The 24,046-nt window shown below is 40.8% G+C and overlaps 1 protein-coding gene across 8 annotated transcripts; it reads right to left on the reverse strand.

The window, feature by feature from the left end:
* Window positions 1–10: 10 nt before the first annotated feature.
* On the reverse strand, window positions 11–23,588 carry LOC135541792 (ADP-ribosylation factor GTPase-activating protein 1-like). Of its 8 annotated transcripts, XM_064968172.1 has the most exons (14): window positions 23,380–23,588; window positions 23,009–23,079; window positions 21,205–21,314; window positions 20,765–20,936; window positions 20,500–20,600; window positions 11,530–11,616; window positions 10,982–11,093; window positions 8,988–9,044; window positions 8,873–8,905; window positions 7,531–7,560; window positions 5,090–5,146; window positions 4,597–4,656; window positions 4,132–4,199; window positions 11–4,034 (listed from the first exon to the last, which is right to left on the reverse strand). In XM_064968172.1, the coding sequence occupies exons 2-14, from the start codon at window positions 23,066–23,068 to the stop codon at window positions 3,656–3,658; spliced, it is 1,326 nt and encodes a 441-aa protein (XP_064824244.1). In that variant the 5' UTR covers window positions 23,069–23,079; window positions 23,380–23,588; the 3' UTR covers window positions 11–3,655. The 8 variants fall into 8 exon arrangements, with proteins under 8 accessions (XP_064824244.1, XP_064824247.1, XP_064824245.1 ...); XM_064968175.1 differs by lacking the exon at window positions 4,597–4,656 and having other exon boundaries at window positions 4,132–4,193; XM_064968173.1 differs by lacking the exon at window positions 7,531–7,560 and having other exon boundaries at window positions 23,380–23,587.
* Between the last annotated feature and the right edge of the window lie 458 nt (window positions 23,589–24,046).

The raw sequence follows: 24,046 nt of genomic DNA on the forward strand, positions 1-24,046 counted from the left end.
TAAAAATACATACATGTAATACGTTTTATTTAGCATACAGACAACAGGTGGTGCACAGAAATACACCCACAACCGGCACTGTTATATATTTATAGAGTATTTATAGAGCACAGTACTATAAGGGTCAAGCCTACCGTAATCTTATGGTTAACATTAGGGTTAAGGGCACTGGAGGAAATGATCTTCAATCAAATCACCATTATAGAACGCGTGTATAGACAGATAAATTAGTGGAACTCAAAGCAAACTCGCCAACGCCCAATGCACTTAGAAATACCAATTGTGTTTTAAAAAATAATCCTCAACTATTTGTTTCTTCAAACCGTAGTTACATTAGGATGCAATAACCATTTAATTTACAATATCGAAAAATAGCAATTTGACTGAACAATGATATCTACAAAATATTGTGGGTTGCAATCTCCAATGTGACAATCAAAACATGAAGACAAAGAGCACATAGTACTTTTGTGATTAGTTCTTTTAGGCCTATATTTCACATATACCACATGATATGTGAGATTTTGTAGATCTATAAATAGGATATAACATTAAACATCATTTAAAGCACTGGAATTCATTGATAAAAAAACAAAAACATTTTGGGACTGTATAAGAAGATGATCACTACGTTCACCTTCAGGCTGGTTCCACGAGACTGATTAGTTTTAACTGAAAATGTTAAGTCGTCATAAAACTTACAGTACAAGGAAGAAAAAAAAAGCATAAGAAATATGGAGGCAAACTAAACAGCAGCACCTCGTTTTACTTTAATATTGTATCATACATGCTGTCCAGCTAATAAGGGAGAAAACACTCTTCAAACCAAACTGACAATGGTTTATCAATAAACTGAGGTCAGCTCTTTAAGGCTGGTAACATTAAAATAGAGGGCAGGGGAGATGGAGCACTATTACAGAAGATGCACTACTACACAAACATTGCACAGTTATCCTAGTTTACATCTCCAGTCATTATGATTTTTTTGTTCAGAAAACATGCAACTCTTAACAGATGGTCTTTGTTGCTCTTTTAGCAGAAGCACTTCTCTTTCACACAAGACAATGCATGCCATGCCGCATCAGCCCATAAACTGTGGTTCCACAAAAAAAAACTGCCAGGGGAAGGAAATGCCAACAATCTGGTGCAACTAAGAAATAGTAGCCTCGTCATCTTTCTCAGGAGTAGAATAATTATTTAAGCAACGCCTTACTCTCACACACATACAGGGGTGAAATTGAGGGTTCCACCTCCTGACAATGGGAGACTGCAAATTTTAATTAATCTGTTAAGTGACCTTAAAGTCACTCAAAACATGCATAACTCGAACAAGGCCATGATTAGGCCTAGCCAAGCCTACATGGCTGATTTTGGAGTGAATCTCTGGAACCACCTTATTCTGCACTTCCATGTAAAACATGTGGCTCATTTTAGAAGTCCAGCAAATAGCTTGCTTTCAAATCAGCAGTATTCAACATCACTCCTTGAGAAGTGAATGTGTGTCAGAAATTCACTGCACAAATCTGAATTTTATAATCAAACTTTCCTTTAAAGATTATTACATGAATGGCTTGAGATGTGTTCTTTGACCGTCGTTTGATTCAACATTTGAGTTCATAAACGTGCATACTTAGAGATCAACAAATTCAGATGCAACACTTACCACTGAGACTGAAAAGCTCAGCACACTAAGAAAGTGTTGACTGTGTTAAGAGGACAGACACAACAGACTAGATCCCACTACGGGTCAATGAAGTTCAGAGGTCACAGAAGGTTGCTGTGGTGGTCCCACAGGTTTGGCAGTATTACATACATGCAATTAAGCATAAGTCACCCCAAAAACAAATGTGCCCAGTTCACCACACAATCATGTTACAGATTAACATACTGTTAATTAAATGAACACATGATCATTCATATTACAGTTAGCAGATGAGATTGTATTAGTCAACAACCACTGATTGGGTGGTGGAATAGTACTTTTAAACTATCAACCTCTTTAGACAGGGTTGTATATATTTTTCTTTATTTAACCTTTACTTAACTAGGCAAGTCAGTTAAACACATTTTTATTTACAATGGCCTATATACCAAAATGTACTTCATCACCTGTTCATCATCAAAATAACCAAGTAGTACTGACTCAGTCTTCTCTTAGGGTTTCAATGAAAAGAGGGCTGAGAATGTATAAGATAAAAATTGTTCAAATAATGCACTTGCATCATATGAATCCAGCAACTACATTTACCAGCAACTACATCCTACCCAGGTTAGTTGCCGTCATAAATTGACAACGTTTTGTCTTAAGTTTTAGTCAACACCGACAGCACTGTTGGGGTGCAATCCAGGGATGCTGGCTTTACATGACAAACACACTAGAGTCAAGTTCCTTGTCAACTTCATTATGCATCATGTGACAAAGCGGAAATCCCTATTTCTCATGGGCCAACCAGTGAGCTCCTCTCACTCTAGACACACTGGTTCAGTAGGTGACTGCCATCTTTAGTTAGAATGACTTGAACGCCTGAATATAGAGCAGGGCTATTCAAACTGGTGGCCCGGTGGCCAGATCCGGCCCATTTATTAAATTACTGGCCCTTTGATCAATTCTGAACATTTATAAAATATCTGCAAAAAAATCCCTGCCAAAATGACAAGCAGCATTGTGGTTGTCTAAAGTGTAGCTCTGGGCATTTTTAGCACCTAGGTGGCATGTTGATAATTTTTTGTTCATATGAATGTCTCTAGTGTTTGAACGGTTTAAGCTACAAAATATTATGACCCCATTCCTAAAAGCTACGAACTCGTACATGACTTCTGTTTCCCCTCGCTGACGCTCACAGGGACTCGTTAGAAAAGATTGACAAAAACATGCACCTAATGACTGAGGGAAATTAATTCAAAGAATACTTGGCATTAACTTAATTTTTTAATGGTTTTTATTGAAATGCTTAGTTTGATGATTTTCTAATGGCCTAATTACTTTTAAGATGTTTTTAAGTGGTTTAAATAAAGTGAGCAAGCATTGTACTTTTCTTTATCAATTATATAAAGAAAAAGTGGTTGCACCTCGACTCACTTTGGTTGGGCACCCTCCACTTCTTTTCTAATTACTTTTGGCCACATTTAAATTGGACAAGTGTCTTTATTGGTGTCTCCTTAGAATAATCGCGTGGAAAATATCCAGCCCCCCTGCAATTAACCTTTATTTCTTTACATCTGGCCCTTGTAAGAATATAGTTGAATAGCCCTGCTATAGAGTCATAAAACCAAGATTGCACCTTGCCTTCTAATATGGAAACAACTTTAAATATTACATATGATTATTCCCCTGCTCTCACTTTGATTTTTGAACTCCTGCAATTAAAGGTCACTTTATTTACACACATCCAAAAATAAAACACTAGACTGCTTTAAAGTTTGTGAATATTCAGGTATACTCCATAAGCATGGAGCTCAATTTACTTTCAATTGATTCTTATTGAGGAATAACACCACAAAACTGGCATTGAGCGCAGCCCAGGTTAGAGACAGGACTGTGCAACTGTAAAAGTGCCAGAAAAAGGAAGGAAAGGCGGCGGTGAAGGGAAAAAGGCAAGGAGGGATAGAGAAAAAGGGAGAAATAGTGCAGGTGAGGAGAGGGAGTGAGAAGCCTCTACCAGTCTGCATTGTCCCAGGTTTCCTCAGCAGGTTTGTCAGGGGCAGCAGCGGGGCTCTTCTTGCCTTTGGTCTCTCTGCCACTGTTGTCCCAGTTGTTGTCCCAGGCCTCCCAGCTGTCTCCAGTGCTGTGTTTGTTGTTGGTTGCTACCTCCGAGCCCCAGTTGTCCCAGCTGTCAGAGCTCTTCTTCTCTGTGGCAGAGTTGTCGACATTGGTCCAACTGTCGCTGCTTGGAGACTTCTTGGGCTTGGAGGAGCTGGTGCTCCCAAAGGTCTCCCAGAAGTCCTGCGCAGGGGCCTGGCCTGGTTCTGGGCCTGAGGAGTTGCCCTGGTAACCCTCAGTGGCATCCATGTTCTGGTAGCTCTCTCCTTCTGACCTGTGGGAGAGGGTTAATCAAAAAGCCACCCACCTAACTAAGAACATATGGTATGTCACATCTCCAAGCCAAAGTCCATTTTAATATTTGACGTTACCCGTCCTCTGGCTTTCCAGCAAAGAAGTCGCTCATGTCTTTCCAGCCTTTTGCACCAGCGCCCTGGACCTGAGAAGAGGGCACATGTCAAACTCCCAAAAACATCACTAGATATGAAATTACTTTAATAAAAAGTTAACTAATGAAATCAAATCATTGACCTCTGTATTCACCACATTGTCCTTTACTTAATATATAATACGGGTACAGTTCAAATCTACATACTCACCACCAGAATAACAATGGCAGCAAGAGAAATGGGAGATCAAATTGAATTATCTTCAAAATATACATCAACACACCCAAACCAGTCTCCTTTTCAGGATACGTAATGGGGGTGACAGCACCTGAATATTTAGTCATTCTAAACTTGGCATTCATTAGAAATTTTCCCTAGCTTCCCATGACCCTTGCTCAGGAGACTGGTTGGCGGTTTGCAGTGTGGTAGAGGTCTGCCTTCTCCTACCTTGGATGCCAGCCCAGCAATGCTGACGGACATTTCATCTAGCAACTTGCCATCTTTTACCTGGACAAGCCAAATCACCGTTAATTGAAATGGAGACAACTCACAGCATCAAGAGGTGGGCGTGTAAATAAAGACGTCACCCACTTAAGCTAGCTCAGGCAATACTTATTATTGAGAGCAGTACATATTATACTGTGAGCAGTGGTTAGGCTTCAATATTTTACTGAGAGAACATTAATAAATGTGGTGATTAGCCTACTTATAAGCAGAGAGCAGGTGATTTCAGTCTCAGTCAACACCCATTTTAAGCAGCTATGTGGAATGTTTCCACATCAAGCAATTAGCTATTACACATGCACCCTATCTAGTCAGTCACCACAGCAGACATTCCGAAGGACACAAAGCACATTCAAATTTAAAGCTGGTTCAATTAAGCATATTAGCCTATTGGGACCCACCACCACATCAACATTAACTTCAAACACAATGTTACCTTTTCGTGGGTAGGTTTGATAACATTTTCATTTAATGTCTGTCCTAACTCTGTGGCCTAGTTGGGAGTGAGGGAGAAAATGTGTGAATCAAACAATCGACATTCACGCCAACACAAGACACTGAGTTTGAGTAGTAGGCAGCTGAGGCAGGCGGGGGAACTGTCATGCCATTGACTAGGATGTTAAACGAGCAGTCAGCACAGCAGACGGACAGCTGACCATCAAAGGGTACTGAGCAATGGAACTGTCATGCATGGATGGATAACCCTATGGTTGGTGAGTACGAAAGTAATGGTCACTTTACCCTGCCTTCATGTACATATCTACAGTGGGGCAAAAACGTATTTCGTCAGCCACCAATTGTGCAAGTTCTTCCACTTAAAAAGATGAGGCCTGTAATTTTCATCATAGGTACACTTCAACTATGACAGACAAAATGAGGGGGGAAAAAAATCCAGAAAATCACATTGCAGGATTTGTAATGAATTTAATGGCAAATTACGGTGGAAAATAAGTATTTGGTCACCTACAAACAAGCAAGATTTCTGGCTCTCACAGACCTGTTACTTCTTTAAGAGGCTCCTCTGTCTTCCACTCGTTACCTGTATTAATGGCACCTGTTTGAACTTGTTATCAGTATAAAAGACACCTGTACACAACATCAAACAGTCACACTCCAAACTCCACTATGACCAAAGAGCTGTCAAAGGACACCAGAAACAAAATTGTAGACCTGCACCAGGCTGGGAAGGCTGAATCTGCAATAGGTAAGCAGCTTGGTTTGAAGAAATCAACTGTGGGAGCAATTATTAGGGAATGGAAGACATACAAGACCACTGATAATCTCCCTCGATCTGGGGCTCCACGCAAAATCCCAGAACCACACGGGGGGGACCTAGTGAATGACCTGCAGAGAGCTGGGACCAAAGTAACAAAGCCTACCATCAGTAACACACTACGCCGCCAGGGACTCAAATCCTGCAGTGCCAGACGTGTCCCCCTGCTTAAGCCAGTACATGTCCAGGCCCGTCTGAAGTTTGCTAGAGAGCATTTGGATGATCCAGAAGAAGATTGGGAGAATGTCATATGGTCAGATGAAACCAAAATATAACTTTTTGGTAAAAACTCAGCTTGTTGTGTTGAGGACAAAATGCTGAGGTGCATCCAAAGAACCCCATACCTACTGTGAAGCATGGGGTGGAAACATCATGCTTTGGGGCTGTTTTTCTGCAAAGGGACCAGGACGACTGAGCCGTGTAAAGGAAAGAATGGGGCCATGTATCGTGAGATTGAGTGAAAACCTCCTTCCATCAGCAAGGGCATTGAAGATGAAACGTGGCTGGGTCTTTCAGCATGACAATGATCCCAAACACACCGTCCGGGCAACGAAGGAGTGGCTTCGTAAGAAGCATTTCAATGTCCTGGAGTGGCCTAGCCAGTCTCCAGATCAACCCCCATAGAAAATCTTTGGAGGGAGTTGAAAGTCCGTGTTGCCCAGCAACAGCCCCAAAACATCACTGCTCTAGAGGAGATCTGCATGGAGGAATGGGCCAAAATACCAGCAGCAGTGTGAAAACCTTGTGAATACTTACAGAAAAAGTTTGACCTCTGTCATTGCCAACAATGGGTATATAACAAAGTATTGAGATAAGTATTTGGTCAATAACAAAAGTTATTTTTCCACCATAATCTGCAAATAAATTCATTAAAAATCATAATGTGATTTCCTGGATTTGTTGTTTTCTTCTCATTTTGTCTGTCATAGTTGAAGTGTACCTATGATGAAAATTACAGGCCTCGTCTTTTTAAGTGGGAGAACTTGCACAATTGGTGGCTGACTAAATACTTTTTTGCCCCACTGCACCTCGTACCCCTGCACATTAATCTGGTACTCCTTGTGTATAGCTTAGTTCTTGTGTACTTTATTCTGCTTATGGAAGCATTTTACGGTAGTCTACACCCCTTGTATTCGGCACGTGACAAATAAAATGCTTTTTGTTTATAACGATATCATGTCTTTCTTTGTAAATGACAGGAATGTTGACACTCCTAAAACAGGTTCTAAACCATTTGGTTTTATGATCCACCAAAGTTAGTGACCAAGAACTTCATATAAATACATTTAACACTACAACCTTTGACAGTAAGATTATCCATCATCTTTAAAAATTAAAAATAAACATTTTAAAAGGGGACCAGACAATGTTAGTCTGCAGCCAAGCAAAAGCTTACAGTAACAGTACAGGTTGGGCTACCTGTATGCATCCACCATTTCACAGGAGTGGGTTTAGAAATGTTTACATAGAATACCAGACAGGACACTGATGACCAGCCAACAAGCTCTGGGTGGTTGGGAATGAATACATTCATAAAAACAGTAAGTAAATGAGATATGCAGGTATCATACGGACAAAGAGCATGCATTTGTTATTGGTTTTACCGGCTCTGGGGGCGGCTTATAGCCCCTTAACTATGTTCCGAGAAAGCGAGGTTAAAAAAAGCGTCAACAGTTCCAACATGGTAAATTCACAGATTAAGGTCAGTTATTTCTGTCCAGTTAATTTATGAGCAAAAATACAAGAGAAACGTGTGGGGGGGTAAAAAAAATCGGTGTTCCATGAGCTCTGAAGGCTAAACATTTACAATGCAGTTTCTGCTGCAGAGGGAATAACATGCATTAAGGGCATCCATAGAAACAATTAAGTTCTAGAATATATTTTTCAGTGGGTACATCACATGGAATTAGGAGACAGCCTCAACCAATATATCGCTTTGGTTGAATTATGATAAATGAAAATGTCTTATCACTAAAATCAATTATCATAGCTTGGTATTTCCTTAGAGGGGGGCTAGAACTGTCTCTTTAGCAGAGCATCATGTTAGTTATTACTTGAGCCATGAGAGAGAAGGAGCATATGAATGGTTTCCTTATCCAACAAAAGGGGATTCATACAATCACGTCTTTATCAACATTGTTAAATGGCATCTTAGACTTGTAAGGTTAAAATAGTTTGAGCTCCCGAGTGGAGTAGTGGTCTCATGGAATGCATCGCAGTGCTAGCTGTGCCACTAGAGATCCTGGTTTTAGTCCAGGCTCTGTGGCAGCCGACCACAACCGGGAGATCCAAGGGGCGGTGCACAATTGGCCCAGTGACATCCGGGTTAGAGGGTTTGGCTGGCAACGATCTTCTTGTCCAATCGCACACTAGCGACTCCTGTGGCAGGCCGGGCGCAGTGAACGCGGTGTTTCCTCCGACACATTGGTGCGGCTGGCTTCCGGTTTAAGTGGGCATTGTGTCAAGAAGCAATAAAGCTTGGCTGGGTTGTTTCGGAGGATGCACGGCTCTCGGCAACAGGATAATTGGATACCAAAAAATTGGGGTGAAAAAAAGTTTGTATCTACACTTCCATGTAAATAGTCTCATCTAAATACACAAGTTTTTAGAGCTCATGTACAAAATTATGCCAGTAAAAACATTATTCATAACGTTATCTTCGCAGTCAGGTTTTTTTTTTCGGGATAAAAATGGCTTAGGTGGTAGGCGTGGCAGGGGAAATGGGCAGAGTTGCCAACTGAAAACTTTAGGTCTTTGTGGCCAGGGAGAACGTTTTGCTGGTTTAAAGATTATTTCCTGCAATTTTCCAATGAGGCTAAATAAAAATTGAGGAAAAAAAATCAAATACGGGGCCCAAAAACAAACACTATGCAGAAAAAACCCTGGTAGTAACTAAAGACAAAACTCATTAGTTACTAATAACAGTTTAACAAAAGAAATTCATACCTTTAGGGTTGCTGAAGTTGCAAGTTTTGCGGTCTGTTTCAGTCAAAAGATAACGCAATTAATAAACAATAAAATGAAGTTCTGTGACAGGATAACTTTCCTTAAAGATACTTACATTATCCTTGGCAACTGCAGCAATTTTGCTAGCTCCGATGGTGAAATTGCTCCAGCCCTATACAACAAAACATGTCATACGAGTCATCATACCTCCCAAATGGTACTATTACAGCTTCAAACCTGGGAACTCTGAAATCTAAGACTTCAGTGCGTTCAAGACAACTGGGGGGAGCTCCAACTGGATAAAAAAAACTTTTGGAACACTCATCCAACTCGGAAACTCAGGGCATCTTACCTAAAGCTCTGACTTTCTGAACTGAAGATCAGACACACCATGATTTGACATTTGGGGGGCCAGAGTTCCCAGTTGTCTTAAAAGCGCCACACACATACACATACAGTTGAAGTCGGAAGTTTACATACACCTTAGCCAAATACATTTAAACTCAGTTTCACAATTCCTGACATTTAATCCTAGTAAAAATTCCCGGTCTTAGGTCAGTTAGGATCACCACTTTATTTTAAGAATCCAAAATGTCAGAATAGAGATTTATTTATTTCAGCTTTTATTTCTTTCATCACATTCTCAGTGGGTCAGAAGTTTACATTGGTATTTAAATTGCCTTTAAATTATTTAACTTGGGTCAAACGTGTCGGGTAGCCTTCCACGAGCTTCCCACAATAAGATGGGTGAATTTGGGCCCATGTCTCCTGACAGAGCTGGTGTAACTGAGTTAGGTTTGTAGGCCTCTTATGCGCACACACGCTTTTTCAGTTCTGCCCACAAATGTTCTATAGGATTGAGGTCAGGGCTTTGTGATGGCCACTCCAATACCTTGACTGTCATCCTTAAGCCATTTTGACACAACTTTGGAAGTATGCTTGGGGTCATTGTCCATTTGGAAGACCCATTTGCAACCAAGCTTTAACTTCCTGACAGATGTCTTGAGAAGTTGATTTAATATATCCACAATATTTTCCTACCTCATGATGTCATCTATTTAGTGAAGTGCACCAGTCACTCCTGCAGTAAAGCACCCCCACAACATGATGCATTACCCGTGCTTCATGGTTAAGATGGTGTTCATCATGCAAGCATCCCCCTTTTTCCTCCAAACATAAAGATGGTCATTATAGCCAAACAGTTCTGTTTTTGTTTCATCAGACCAGAGGACATTTCTCCAAAAAGTACCATCTTTGACCCCATGTGCAGCTGCAAATAGGCTTTTTTATGGCAATTATGGAGCCGTGGCTTCTTCCTTGCTGAGCGAACATTCAGGTTATGTTGATGTAGGACTCGTTTTACTGTGGATATAGATACTTTTATACCCGTTTTCTACAGCATCTTCACAAGGTCCTTTGCTGTTGCTCTGGGATTGATTTGCACTTTTCGCACCAAAGTATGCTCATCTCTAGGAGACAGAAAGCGTCTCCTTCCTGAGCGGTATGACGGCTGCGTGGTCCTGTGGTGTTTATACTTGCGTACTATTGTTTGTACAGATTAACGTGGTGCCTTCAGGCATTTGGAAATTGCTCCCAAGGATGAACCAGACTTGTGGAGGTCTGCATTATTTCTGAGGTCTTGGCTAATTTCTTTTGATTTTCCCATGATGTCAAGCAAGGAGGCACTGAGTTTGAAGGTAGGCCTTGAAATACATCAACAGGTACACCTCCAATTGACTCAAATTAGGCTAATTTACATATCAGAAGCCAGAGGCCATGACATCATTTTCAGGAATTTTCCAAGCTGTTTAAAGGCACAGTCAACTTGGTGTATGCAAACTTCTGACCCACTGGAATTGTGATACAATGATTTATGAGTGAAGTATCTGTCTGTAAACAATTGTTGGAAAAATGACTTGTGTTATGCACAAAGTGGACGTCCTAACCGACGTGCCAAAACTAGTTAGTTAACAAGAAATTTTTTGAAAAACAAGTTAATGACTCCAAACTAAATGTATGTAAACTTTGACTTCAACTGTACACACAGAGATACCCGTCTACTGCAGAGCTATGCAGATTCCTAAATGCTGTGCCGTATTACTGCCGTACCGAATAAATGGAAGAGAGCGCGTTGTTCAGGACATCATCCTCCTTCTCTGGAGTCGGCGTATTCCCAAAGCCAACATAGCGGTTTTCCTGATTCCCACTATAACTGCCACCACTACAGAGGAAATTGTAAATTTGCATAAATGACAAGTCCTCATAGGGTGACCAAAAACATAATATGCCATTTAGCCAATGGTTTTATGGAAAGCAACTTACAATCATGCATACATATATGGGTGGCCCCAGCAGGAAAGAAAACAATATGGATGAAATTGAGCTTTTAGCAAAATGTTAAAAATGTTTTATTCTTTGGCATCTTTTGTTTTAAGACCCTGTGCTACATTTTGGGTGAGCATTCACAGATTAAGTCCTTAAAGTTTTATAATTAGGGTTAAGAATACATTACATAAGAGAAAAGCAGATTAAAGTGATCTTTAAACAAAACTGTTCTGTGGCATCTTTCGAATTTTGACAATGTGCTTTATGTGTACTATAAGTGAAAAGCTGTGCAGCTGCCTCAGAGAGGAGTGTCATTGATACAATGGTCTCACCTCTGATAAGAGTTCACATCGTCACTCAACCAGTCCTCAAAGGCCTTGTCTGAAGTTTTGCCCGAGTTCTGCCCCAGGCCCCCTGAGCTACATTGGAAAACAGATGACAGAATATTATGAGAGGAGATAACATTGGACATCAGAACTTTGGAAATATTCAAGTAGTCGAATACTTGCGCTAAATTACACTATTTTCACAGATTTTTAGGTCATATTGCCCAGCCTTAACTTATGGGCAATTCACAATATATAGTGATCACATTTTTTTTTTTTATCTAAATAAGCTTTGTTGTACAATTAAAAAAGGTCAAATACACTGCATTTCAAACAACCAGCAATAATCTCATGAATTCAGGTCACATGAAATTAGGCTAATTAAGCCCCACTAATAATTGTACAATTTTATAAAAAAAATAGTTTAACCTGCTTCTCTTGCAATAATCAAGGATCTGGCTTTCAAGTCTAAGAAAATGTCAGAAAAAAAATGCACTAATGTAACCAGACCCATACATAATGCACATTCACTAATAATGACCCTTCTTGTAGCACTAACTAGAGAAAATTAACGCAGGTCTCAAACAATCTCTCAAGGGCAAACTGGCATGCTCGTGAGTAGCAGCTATTCTTTACGTTTCAAGTGTAGTCAACTTGGATCTATTTGCTTGCTAACGCAGAACAGTTATGAACACACTTCTGTTCACCTCCAATGGTTTGAACAACATGCTAGCCTGTCCACTTTGTTCAGATGTTGAAATCAAGTGGCCTACTTTAGAGTTTCCGATTCCTTATATAAAACGTATGCTTATTCCACATTTATACCGCGCTTGACAAACTGCGCATACATTTTTCAGAATGAATGTTCATTAATAATCCTGTTTAAGTAGAATCTTATTTGCATGCAATTTGAGTAGTTGAGACCTTTAAAAAAAAAAGGGTATTGTTAGAAAAGATAACTGCTCTATTACATCAAAATAATGTCTCAATGTGTATTGGTGTCCATATGACCCATTCTGTTGGACCAAACCTTTTAGCAACATGAAATCTTATTCAAATCTGTTCATATACATTACCAGGAAGAATCACTTATTTAAACATTGACAAAAACCACTTAGATTTAATTTTCACATATTCATATTCGTAATTTTCACATATTCATAAATTCGGGAATTACGTATATTAAGGCACTTGTGAAATTTAAGTAATATAGTGAGGAAGCAGCTGTGCGTTTGGACAATTAAGACACTGGAGTAAATAAAACCGAATAAAAACATTGTCTTGTCCAGGACCAGAGTCTACACAGACAGGTGTGCTATAGCCAATCAGAGCTACAGTAGAACCTATATACAAACAAGCCATTTGCCACAGGGTCCTGCCATCATTCACTTTGAACTGGACCGTGTGTTTACAGGCAGTTGCAACACTGACTTTAGATCATTACAACACCGTCGCCAAAAGCCACCAGAATGGATTTCTGCAAATAAGTAAACACCATGGGAGTCCTCTTACATTTGGAAACTTTACAGTCCTGTTGATCAAACCACTATGAAAAATGGTAGGCTCTCTAGCCATCAGTTATGTACATCAACAAGATCAACAACTAATGCTAGCCAGAGCAAGATGAGCTAAAATCTAAACGACAGAAAACTAGATACACCCTCAAACATTTTCAGCTAGTTGCCTGTCAATTTGACTGATAAATGGGGAATTGTCACCTTGTCCTTCTGTAGCTAGCCTGGCAATGCCACAGACAAGACATGACACGCAGAGCTCTGACAAAGTGGGAAGCATGAACAAAGGAAAGCATTAGCAGAATCTCTAACTCTTGGACTCAGTTGCTGTGAAAGCTACCATCCCGGGATGTTGCCAGATTCCATGTGTAGAGACACGGAAACCCAGCTAGTTGCTGTGAAAGCTACCATCCCGGGATCTTGCCAGATTCCATGTGTAGAGACACGGAAACCCAGCTAGCTCGGCAGTCTCAAACAGAAGCCCCTATTGAATGTTTAACGCTGCAGGAGCTGTGTTTACTTTGCTTTATTCCGGGACAATGTGGACCACCTGGACTTTCAATGTAGCTTGCAGAGGCCAAAAGGGGTGAAGTGGCTACTCTTAGCAAACCTACACTAGCTACTGGGGAAAATCAACACCCGCCTACTTTTTTTTACCCCAGTGGCCAGATGCCTTTCTGGTGGAAGTGTCGCCACCGTGTCGGCTGTCCACAGCCGACTGGCCGGCACTCTGTAGGGATACCTTCCCGGTCTCCCCCTTCCTTGGAGACATGAGCTAGTGGGATGCTCCGAGATGACTTCGGGGATGTTCCTGTTCTCGACCCCCCCCCCCCCCCCAAAAAAAATCTTGGCTTCCAGACTCTGTCCACGCATTTTAAGGCTGCGTTGAGAAAATGACATAAAAAGACCCAAGACTAGCTCAGTTTATCCCTACCATCGTGACAATGAGTTGTCATAATGTTGCATCAAATGTACAGTATCCCAGGGTCGTTGGAAGATAATGTAATTACCTTTATATCCCCCGAACACCGCTATTGATCCTACAGTTTTTGTATGCAGTAATCATGTGCCTATGAACCAGAGTTACACTGTCAGCACTGAGGCAGTGTGCCCTAGTAGGAAGTCCACTGTGTGCAGCTTACCATCAGCTCCAATATAAATAACATGAGCAAGTCTACTTCTGATAAGCTACTTCCCAGTAAAGCATTAAAAACAATCATGCAACCCAGGAAAGGCCTAAAAATAGCCCATATACACAAGGTTCATGAAGTCATTAACTTTAACAGATGACATTCATATTCTGACTCTTTGAAACGCATGTAAGTCCCTTAATGTGTTTGAACCTCAGGAAGAGTAGCTGCTGCCTTGGGGATCCCCAATAAATACAAATGCATGCTTGTTGAAACCAAGCACCCAAAGCTAAGTTGGCTGGCTAGCTACATCCAGACAAATGAGAACACCTCACTCTGACCAGTGGTGAAAAAAGTACAACTGTCATACTTGAGTAAAAGTAAAAGATACTTTAATAGAAAATGACTCAAGTAAAATACTTGAGAAAAGTATATTTTAAAACAAAATAATTTAAGTATCAAAAGTATAAATCATTTAAACCTCCATATAAGAAAAAAACAGATGGCACAATTATTTTTTTACGGATCGCCAGGGGCACACTCAGACATTTACAAATGAAGCATGTGTGTTTAGTGAGTCCGCCAGAGCAGAGGCAGTAGGATGACTAGGGATGTTCTCTTGACAAGTGTGAATTGGACCATTTTCCTGTCAAAATGTAATGAGTACTTTTGGGTGTCAGGGAAAATGTATGCAGTAGAAAGAACATTATTTTCTTTATGAATGTAGTGACGTAAGAGTAGCCAAAAATATAAATAGTAAAGACATCCCCAAAAGCTACTTAAGTAGTACTTTAAAGTATTTTTACACCACTGACTGACCATTTTATTCACCTTAGCAGAGTTGGTTAGGCTGTTTACATTTTATCTAGAGCAATGTTTCCAAACCTTGGTCCTCGAGTACCCCCAACAGTTCACATTTTTATTGTAACTCCGGGCAAGCACACTTGATTCAACTTGTCAACTAATCATCAAGCCCTTAATGAGTTGAGCGAGGTGTGTATGTCCAGGGCTACAATGAAAATGTGCACTGTTGGGTGTACTGGAGGACCAGGGTTAGGAAACACCGATCTAGAGCATTCTTGACTAACTACTTTTTTGGAATATGTTTACTGACACCGGTCAAATTCAGCAGGTGTTGCTTGTTTAGAAATTCATAAGTTCTGTGATCTGGCACAGTCAGAAGAGTTTTGAAATTGGAGTAGATCGCCAGAGTGAATTTGCAAACGCAAGCTATATACTAACTGGATAAGTAGTTCAAGTTCTTGCTAGCTAACCAAATGATACCTGCATCTCTAGCTGTGTATGACCACCGAATAACAATGAGGGAAAAAAATAATTCAGTCACTCACCCACCCCAATGGCATGACATCCTCCTAGCAGCGAGCTAACATTAGGCTCTGTGTTTTGAGCTTACTTCATAAATAGATATGCTAGCCTAGTAGTCACGTTATGTCTGACTTGTGATCATTTCCCTTGCTAGTTTGATTGTATTGACATTCCCAGCCTTAGTTACATTTGTCCAGAATAGTCATTGAAACAGTGCATCCTGAATAGAGGCAGCAAACAATGTACCAGTCAAATTTGACGGACAACTCCACAATAATACTTACACAACATGACTGTCAGGGCCTGGCTCCTTAATGGGTGGGCTTCCATCTACCCAGACCCATCCATGTCCACGACCCTGATGCAAACACTGCACATCACAAATAACCTACTAAATCAACACTTCGGTCTAAACTTTCAGTACCTGGTTTGCATACCCATTGCCTTAGCATTTACTGGTAGATCAAATTGAAATGTCTTTTCTATCCTACCGACTACCGAAGTCATTCTTCTGTGAACTGCTCCATGCCAAAACCAGTTGAGAGCTGTGCGCTCTTGCTGCCTGCAGATGATATTCTGCTGCAACTAGGCTGTGTGCGGTGCACATCTGAATATATTTCACGTGCTCAACTTCATAGTTGGCACTATACATTGGGGCAGGTAGCGTTCTCCTCCTTAATAGCAGGAGTTAGTCTGTTCATCATATTTTATAGGCCTACCTACTGCTGCACTGGAATGTCTCTCTCCTTGGCCCTTAGCCGAACTCTGCTAGGCGAACCGAATGAGTGCACTCACATACTCCCTTAAAAAAAGACTACCGTTTGTCCATTTGAGACACTGTAGCCAGTATACACTTCAAAAGTCACAATTAATCCAAAACGCAAGAAATGTAATTACATTGATGTTTTTACCAAGGAGATCTTAGCCGCTCAACGTTACAACTAACTAACATGTTTGGTGCAGTATTTCACAATGACATTTTTTCATGAAAACGAGTTCTCAATGAATGACAAATAATCATTACGGTTGACCAATCTACGAAGGGTCGTAGACGTCGGCGACCGACAGACTTGCCTCAAAACATTGTCTGAACAACCGAAAAAACTCTTACCGAAGTCCAAAACGTCATAAAATACTGAGAAAAATATACATGCAACATGTGTTGGTCCCATGTTTCATGAGCTGAAATAAGATCCTAGAAATATTCCATATGCACAAAGTGTATTTCTCTCAAATTGTGCACAAATTTGTTTACATGCCTGTTAGTGAGCATTTCTCCTTTGCCAAGATAATCAATCCACTTGGCATGTGTGGCATATCAAGAAGCTGATTGAACAGCATGATCATTACACAGGTGACCCTTGTGCTGGGGACAATAGCCAACAAAAAAAGGTGCAGTTGTCACAACACAATGCCACAGATGTCTCAAGTTGAGGGAGTACACAATTGGCATGCTGACTGCAGGAAAGTCCACCAGAGCTGTTGCCAGATAATGTAATGTTAATTTCTTTACCATAAGCCGCCTCTGTCATTTTAGAGAATTTGGGAGTAATTCCAACCAGCCTCACAACTGCAGACCACGTACAAACACGCCACCCCATGAACTCCACGTCCGGCTTCTTCCCCTGCGGGATGGTCTAAGACGAGCCACCCGGAAACCTGATGAAACTGGGTTTGCACAACCAAAGAATTTTTGCACAAACTGTAAGAAACGGTCTAAGGGAAGCTCATCTATGTGCTCGTCGTCCTCACTAGGGTCTTGACCCAGATCGGCGTCATACCAGACATCAGTGGGCAAATGCTCACCTTCCATGGCCACTGGCACACTGGAGAAGTGCGCTCTTCACGGTTGAATCACAGTTTCAATTGTACCGGGTAGATAGTGTGTATGGCGTCATGTGGGAGAGCGGTTTGCTGAGGTCATTGTTGTGAACACAGTGCCCCATGTTTGCGGTGGGGTTATGGTATGGGCAGGTATAAGCTACAGACAATGAACACAAATGCATTTTATTGATGACAATTTGAATGCAGAGATAACGTGACGAGATCCTGAGGGCCATTGCCGTGCCCTTCATCCACCGCATGTTTGTTAATTTTTATTAGGATCCACATTAGCTAACGCCATAACCTCAGCTAATCTTCCTGGGGTCCAACAGATATGTTTCAGCATGATAATGCACAGCCCCATGTTGCAAGGATCTATACACAATTCCTGAAAGTTGAAAATGTCCCAGTTCTGCCATGGCCTGCATACTCGTCAGACATGTCACCCATTGAGTATGTTTGGGATCCTCTGGATCGACGTGTACGACTGCGTGTTTCAGTTCCTGCCAAAATCCAGCAACTTCACACAGCTATTGAACAGGAGTGAGACAACATTCCACGATCAACAGCATGATCAACTATGTGAAGGTGTCGTGCTGCACAAGGCAAGTGGGGGTCACACTAGATTAGAAGTTGACCGATTAATCGGAATGGCCGATTAATTAGGGCCCATTTCAAGTTGATAACAATTGGAAATCGGTATTTTTAGACACCGATTTTTGGAGAAAAAAAATGTACACCTTTATTTAATCTTAAGTTAACTAGGCAAGTCAGTGAAGAACACATCCTTATTTTCAATGACGGCCTAGGAACGGTGGGTTAACTGCCTATTTCAGGGGCAGAACGACAGATTTTCACCGTGTCAGCTCGGAAGATCCAATCTTGCAGCCTTACAGTTAACTAGTCCAACGCTATAACGACCTGCCTCTCTCTCGTTGCACTCCACAAGGAGACTGCCTGTTACGCGAATGCAGTAAGCCAAGGTAAGTTGCTAGCTAGCATTAAACTTATCTTATCAAATACAATCATAATCACTAGTTAACTAGTGTTAACATGGTTGATGATATTACTAGATATTATCTTTAATTTAATATAATTTTACTAGGCAAGTCAGTTAAGAACAAATTCTTATTTTCAATGACGGCCTAGGAACAGTGGGTTAACTGCCTGTTCAGGGGCAGAACGACAGATTAGTACCTTGTCAGCTCGGGGATTTGAACTTGCAACCTTTCGGTTACTAGTCCAACACTCTAACCACTAGGCTACCCTGCCGACATCTAGCGTGTCCTACGTTGCATATAACCTGAATGAGCATACAAGTATCTAAGTATCTGACTGAGTAGTGGTAGGCAGAAGCAGGCGGGTAAACATTCATTCAAACAGCACTTTCATGCGTTTTGTCAGCAGCTCTTCGTTGTGCCTCAAGCATTGCGCTGTTTATGACTTCAAGTCTATCAACTCCCGAGATTAGGCTGGTGTAACCGAAGAGAAATGACTAGCGAGTTAGCGCGCGCTAATAGCGTTTCAAACGTCACTCGCTGAGCCTGTGGTTGTTCCCCTTGCTCTGCTGCTTCGAGGGTGGCTGTTGTCGTGTTGCTGGTTTGAGCCCAGGGAGGAGCGATGAGAGGGACGGAAGCTATACTGTTACACTGGCAATACTAAAGTGCCTATAAGAACATTCAATAGTCAAAGGTTAATGAAATACAAATGGTATAGAGAGAAATAGTCCTATAATTCCTATAATAACTACAACCTAAAACTTCTTACCTGGGAATATTGAAGACTCATGTTAAAAGGAACCACCAGCTTTCATATGTTCTCATGTTCTGAGCAAGGAACTGAAACGTTAGCTTTCTTACATGGCACATATTTTACATGGAACATATTGCACTTTTACTTTCTTCAACACTGTTCTTGCATTATTTAAACCAAATTGAACATGTTCCATTATTCATTTGAGGCTAAATTGATCTTATTGATGTATTATATTAAGTTAAAATAAGTGTTCATTCAGTATTGTTGTAATTGTCATTACAAATAAAATATTTTGTTTTTGTTTTCAATCGGCCGATTAATCGGTAGCGTCTTTTTTGGTCCTCCAATAATCGGTATCTGCGTTGAAAAATCATAATCGGTTGACCTCTACACTAGATACTGACTTCTGATCCATGCCACAATTTTTTTTTTTTTTAGGTATCTGTGACCAACAGATGCATATCTGTATTCCCAGTCATGTGAAATTCATAGAATAGGGCCTAATAAATGTATTTCAATTGTCCGATTTCCTTATATGAACTGTAACTCAGTAGAATCTATGAAATTGTAGTGTTTATGTTCATTGTATATGCACAAACCCTTCCAAATTGTTTTGGCTGGGAAGCATGCGGACGCCTTTAAGCAACAGCCCACTCGTCTTGCACACATGCAGGTTATACACACAAACATTCTGATCCTGGAAGTTGTGTTGATTTTTATTTGATTGATCAAATATTTCAAAATAGTGCTTAAATAATTTACATTAACAAAAATTAAATTTCCAGGACTTTTCCAAAACATTACAAATGTGATCATTTTTCTGAACTTTTCCAGGCCTGGAAAACAACATTTTAAAATTCTATTTATCTTTATTTTACTAGGCAAGTCAGTTAAGAACAAATTCTTATTTTCAATGACGGCCTAGGAACAGTGGGTTAACGGCCTGTTCAAGGGCAGAACGACAGATTTTGTACCTTGTCAGCTCGGGGATTTGAACTTGCACCCTTTCGGTTACTAGTCCAATGCTCCACTAGGCTACCCTGCTACCCTGCCGCCCCTATGACTTTACTAGGATTGTCATGACCATATCCTGGAGGTTTCACTCAACAAAAATATGTCCAACACCTGTCTATGGGCTTATTTTGGACTTAGGCTTGTTGCCTACCTTCCCGCCTTTGGGACAACGACTCCCATTGTTAGGGCGGAGACATGAACAGCTTGTTATTATATTCAGATCTCTGGCGTAAATGAGAAAGTGCACACAGCACAGAAGGAGCGAAGTAGACAAAACCAAAAAGACAACATGAAAACAAGCAGACGTAAAAATGAATTACAAAAAAACCTTGATTCTTCCAATACAGGCATCTGGAATATCGCACAAAAACTTGAATTTGAATAAATAAAAAATATCGCCCAGCCCTACTTACCGATGAGACGACGAATGTCCTGACTTGGGCTGAGGTGGAGTCCAGTCCTTAGCAGAGGAAGTTTCAATAGACCACTCCTTCCCTTCTGCAATGGTTGCAACCTGTCAATGGAATACAGAGGAATGGAATTCAGTGAGTGAGACCATTCAATATGTCCTGTCTGATATTAGCATTGGAAATCCATAAATTGACATTTTGAGTGTCCCCAGCAACTGTGCTGAGCATGATCATTAAATTATGACTCATGAGAGTGAGACTTCCTCACCTTGTCTCTGAAAAGTGCAGCAGCTCTGCTGTTATATTTGTCCTGCATGGTCCAAGTGGCATCATAATCATCTTGGAGTTCCAGAAACATACGGAACTTTCCGTTCCCTCCCGCCTTCATCTTCTCCAGCTCAATGTCCTTCCACTTGTCCATGGTAACAGAGCGCACAAAGCTACAGTATAGAGATCACATCAGGGGTTCAATACTTCCAAACACACTGACTAACAGTCAGGAAAGAAGAAATGTGGATGGCTTCTGGCTGTGGTGGGTTAACAAAGCACATAACTCCTAATCATTTTCTTAGAAGAGCATGGCTAAAAGCAATAAACAATTTATCTAGGATAAGAGAGGATTTTGACATTCATGCACATGCCTCTGCTGGCAAGCATAAATCCCAACACAATCATCAAATGTCATTTTGGAACTTTAAAGTTACTCACCTAAGGTGCACTCCCAAGCCTCTGTGTTTGCCAGAACACTCCAGACAAATCCAGATCCCATAGGTAACACTAACCCACTGAGGGTTGAAGCCCCCACACTCAAAGCAAAGCTGAGAAAAGGAGGGGGAAATGTTGTCTAACCATTTGATGTCACTGTTGACATTGAAAACGTGAATATGGACACTGGACAGTTATCACATTGAATATATCAGCAGAGGTTGTTCAGCCCTCGCTACTGTTTTAACTCCAGTGTCCATATAAAACCTTAGGTAGTTTACCCTAGGCCCTGAGCAATCAAGTGGTGGCTAAAGTGTGAGTCGTGAAGCATGCTTCCCAGTCAAAACAGTTGACTGGGGGTTCTTAATGTTTAATATACTCACGGTAAATGCAAAATAATTTCATTTCAAATTATGTCAGTCAATCAGTAATGTCCTACCTTCATCCACAGCGCATCTGCTAAGTATTTAGACCCCTTGACTTTTTCCACATTTTGTTACGTTATAGCCTTATTCTAAGATGGATTACATTTTTGTTTTTTTTTCTCCAATCTACACACAACACCCCATAATAACAAAGCAAAAACTTTTTTTTTATAAATCTTTGCAATTTTATTTTAAAAAGTATCACATTTACATAATTATTCAGACCCTTTTAATCAGTACTTTTTTTAAGCACCTTCCAGCGATTACAGCCTTGATTCTTCTTGGGTATGACGCTACAAGCTTGGCACACCTGTATTTGGAGAGTTTCTCCCATTCCTCTCTGCAGATCCTCTCAAGCTGGATGGGGAGTATCGCTGCAGAGCTATTTTAAGCTATAGTCTCCCAGTCCCTGCCGCTGAAAAACATCCCCACAGCACAATACTGCCACAAACATGCTTCACCGTAGGGATGGTGGCAGGTTTCCTCCGGATGTGATGCTTGGCATTCAGACCAAATAGTTCAATCTTGTTTCCCATGGTTAGAGTCCTTTAGATGCCTTTAGGCAAATTCCAAGCAGGCTGTCATTTGGTTTTTATTGAGGTGAGGCTTCTGTCTGGCCACTACAATAAAGACCTGATTGGTGGCGTGCTGCAGAAATGGTTGTCCTTCTGGAAGGTTCTCCCATCGCTAAAGATGAACTCTGGAGCTTCTTCAAAGTGACCATTGGGTCTTGGTCACCTCCCTGACCAAGGCCCTTCTCCCCCAATTGCTCAGTTTGGCCGGGAAGCCAGCTCTAGGAAGACTCTTGGTGATTTCAAACTTCTTCCATTTAGGAATGATGGAGACCACTGTGTTCTTGGGGATTTTCAATGCTGCTGGTACTATTCCCCAGATCTGCGCCTCGACAACAATCCTGTCTCAACACTCCACGGTCAATTCCTTCGACCTCATGTCTTGGTTTTGCTCTGACAGGCACTGTCAACTGTGAGGACTTATATAGACAGGCGTGTGCATTTCTAATCAATTGAATTTACCACAGGTGGACTCCAATCAAGTTGTAGTAACATCAAGGATGATCAATGGAAACAGGATGCACCTGAGCTCAATTTCCAGTCTCATAGCAAAGGGTCTGGATACTAATGTAAATACATTTTTTTTATTACAAATTAGCAGAACATTCTAAAAACCTCTGCTTTGTCACCATGTGGTATTGTGTAGATTGCTGAGGATTTTTAATTTATTCAATCAATATTAGCATAAGGCTTTTAACATATCAAAATGTGGAAAAAGTCAAGGGGTCTGAATACTTTAAGGCACCATCTTTGGCTATACTGCTCAAACAGCAAGCGAATGTCGTTAGCTATCCAACAGTAGTTACTCACGTTGTTTTCCTCCTGAGTTCTCACTTCCTTCAAAACTCTTCTAGTCCTTGGGCTTGCCATTTTGACTGACACTGAAAGAGAGTAATCATTAACAATCTTACGACGAAATCACGTCCCATTTACCTCTTATCAACGAGCCATCAATGCACCACTAGCTAGCGGCTAATTTAGGCAGCCTTGGACAGACATAACGAGCTATCTAGCTAAATAATCAACACTATTCGAAAACAATGAAAATATGAACTGACAGCAACTACCAAGCTGAATGGCATCCAATAGTCTATGTATGATATTGTGTATCTGGAGCTAGCTAGCCGTCTAGACAACGCCGGTAGCCAACTGCCTGATGTTAGCTACTGCTTGTCTCTTACCAGGCCGGATAATGTAGAAAGCGTCTGGCTTGCTTAGTTCGATATGACTTTTTGCTAAATATGTGGAGTTAAAATGTATGGAAAATATGTGTCAGCTCAAATTAAATCCATTGAGAAGAGCTACGAATGCTAGCTGATGTCAAACACCGGTGGCCATGTTGAAAACTAGCTTGGCAATGGCAGATGTGCCTACGTTGGCATTGAAATGCATTATGGGAAAGCGTAATTCTTCTTCTTCTTCTTCTTCTTCTTCTTCTTCTTCTTCAACCGTATATTGGCGATCGCAGATTTTAATGAGCATCCCGCCACCTAACGTGTGGGATGGAAATAGGATTCCCCAAAATGGAACAAAATACACCAAAAAATAACTACCAAACTATCAAAAAGTAAATAAAACTTTTCTTTAAAAAAAAAAAAATAGATCTGATCCCTACACAGGTTCAAGAGGAACCTGTGAGGTCGGGTCTTCAGGCGCCAGTACCCCAGATATAAAATCCCCAAACCTTTTCTGTCACAGCCACAATAATGTCCAGTTTTTTAGATTTCTTTGAGACTTATGCTGTACAGTTTATAACTGTGGCAATGAATGCAACAAAATCCACCTTTTTAACACACAGGGTATATTTTGATTGGCAGCAAACATTTACAACAGGTGCGGTGCGTCCAC

Source organism: Oncorhynchus masou, chromosome 6 (genome assembly GCF_036934945.1).
Source record: "Oncorhynchus masou masou isolate Uvic2021 chromosome 6, UVic_Omas_1.1, whole genome shotgun sequence".
NCBI classification, from domain to species: Eukaryota; Metazoa; Chordata; class Actinopteri; order Salmoniformes; family Salmonidae; genus Oncorhynchus; species Oncorhynchus masou.

What these genes read in the sequence shown, in the direction of transcription:
- LOC135541792 (XM_064968172.1), bottom strand. Translation starts at nt 23,068, where the DNA reads ATGGCAAGCCCAAGGACTAGAAGAGTTTTGAAGGAAGTGAGAACTCAG. An exon ending in CTGCAGTTGCCAAGGATAAT is followed by an intron (nt 8,906 to 8,987) that starts GTAAGTATCTTT and finishes TGACTGAAACAG; the next exon opens with ACCGCAAAACTTGCAACTTC. An exon ending in ATAAGCCGCCCCCAGAGCCG is followed by an intron (nt 5,147 to 7,530) that starts GTAAAACCAATA and finishes ACTCCCAACTAG; the next exon opens with GCCACAGAGTTAGGACAGAC.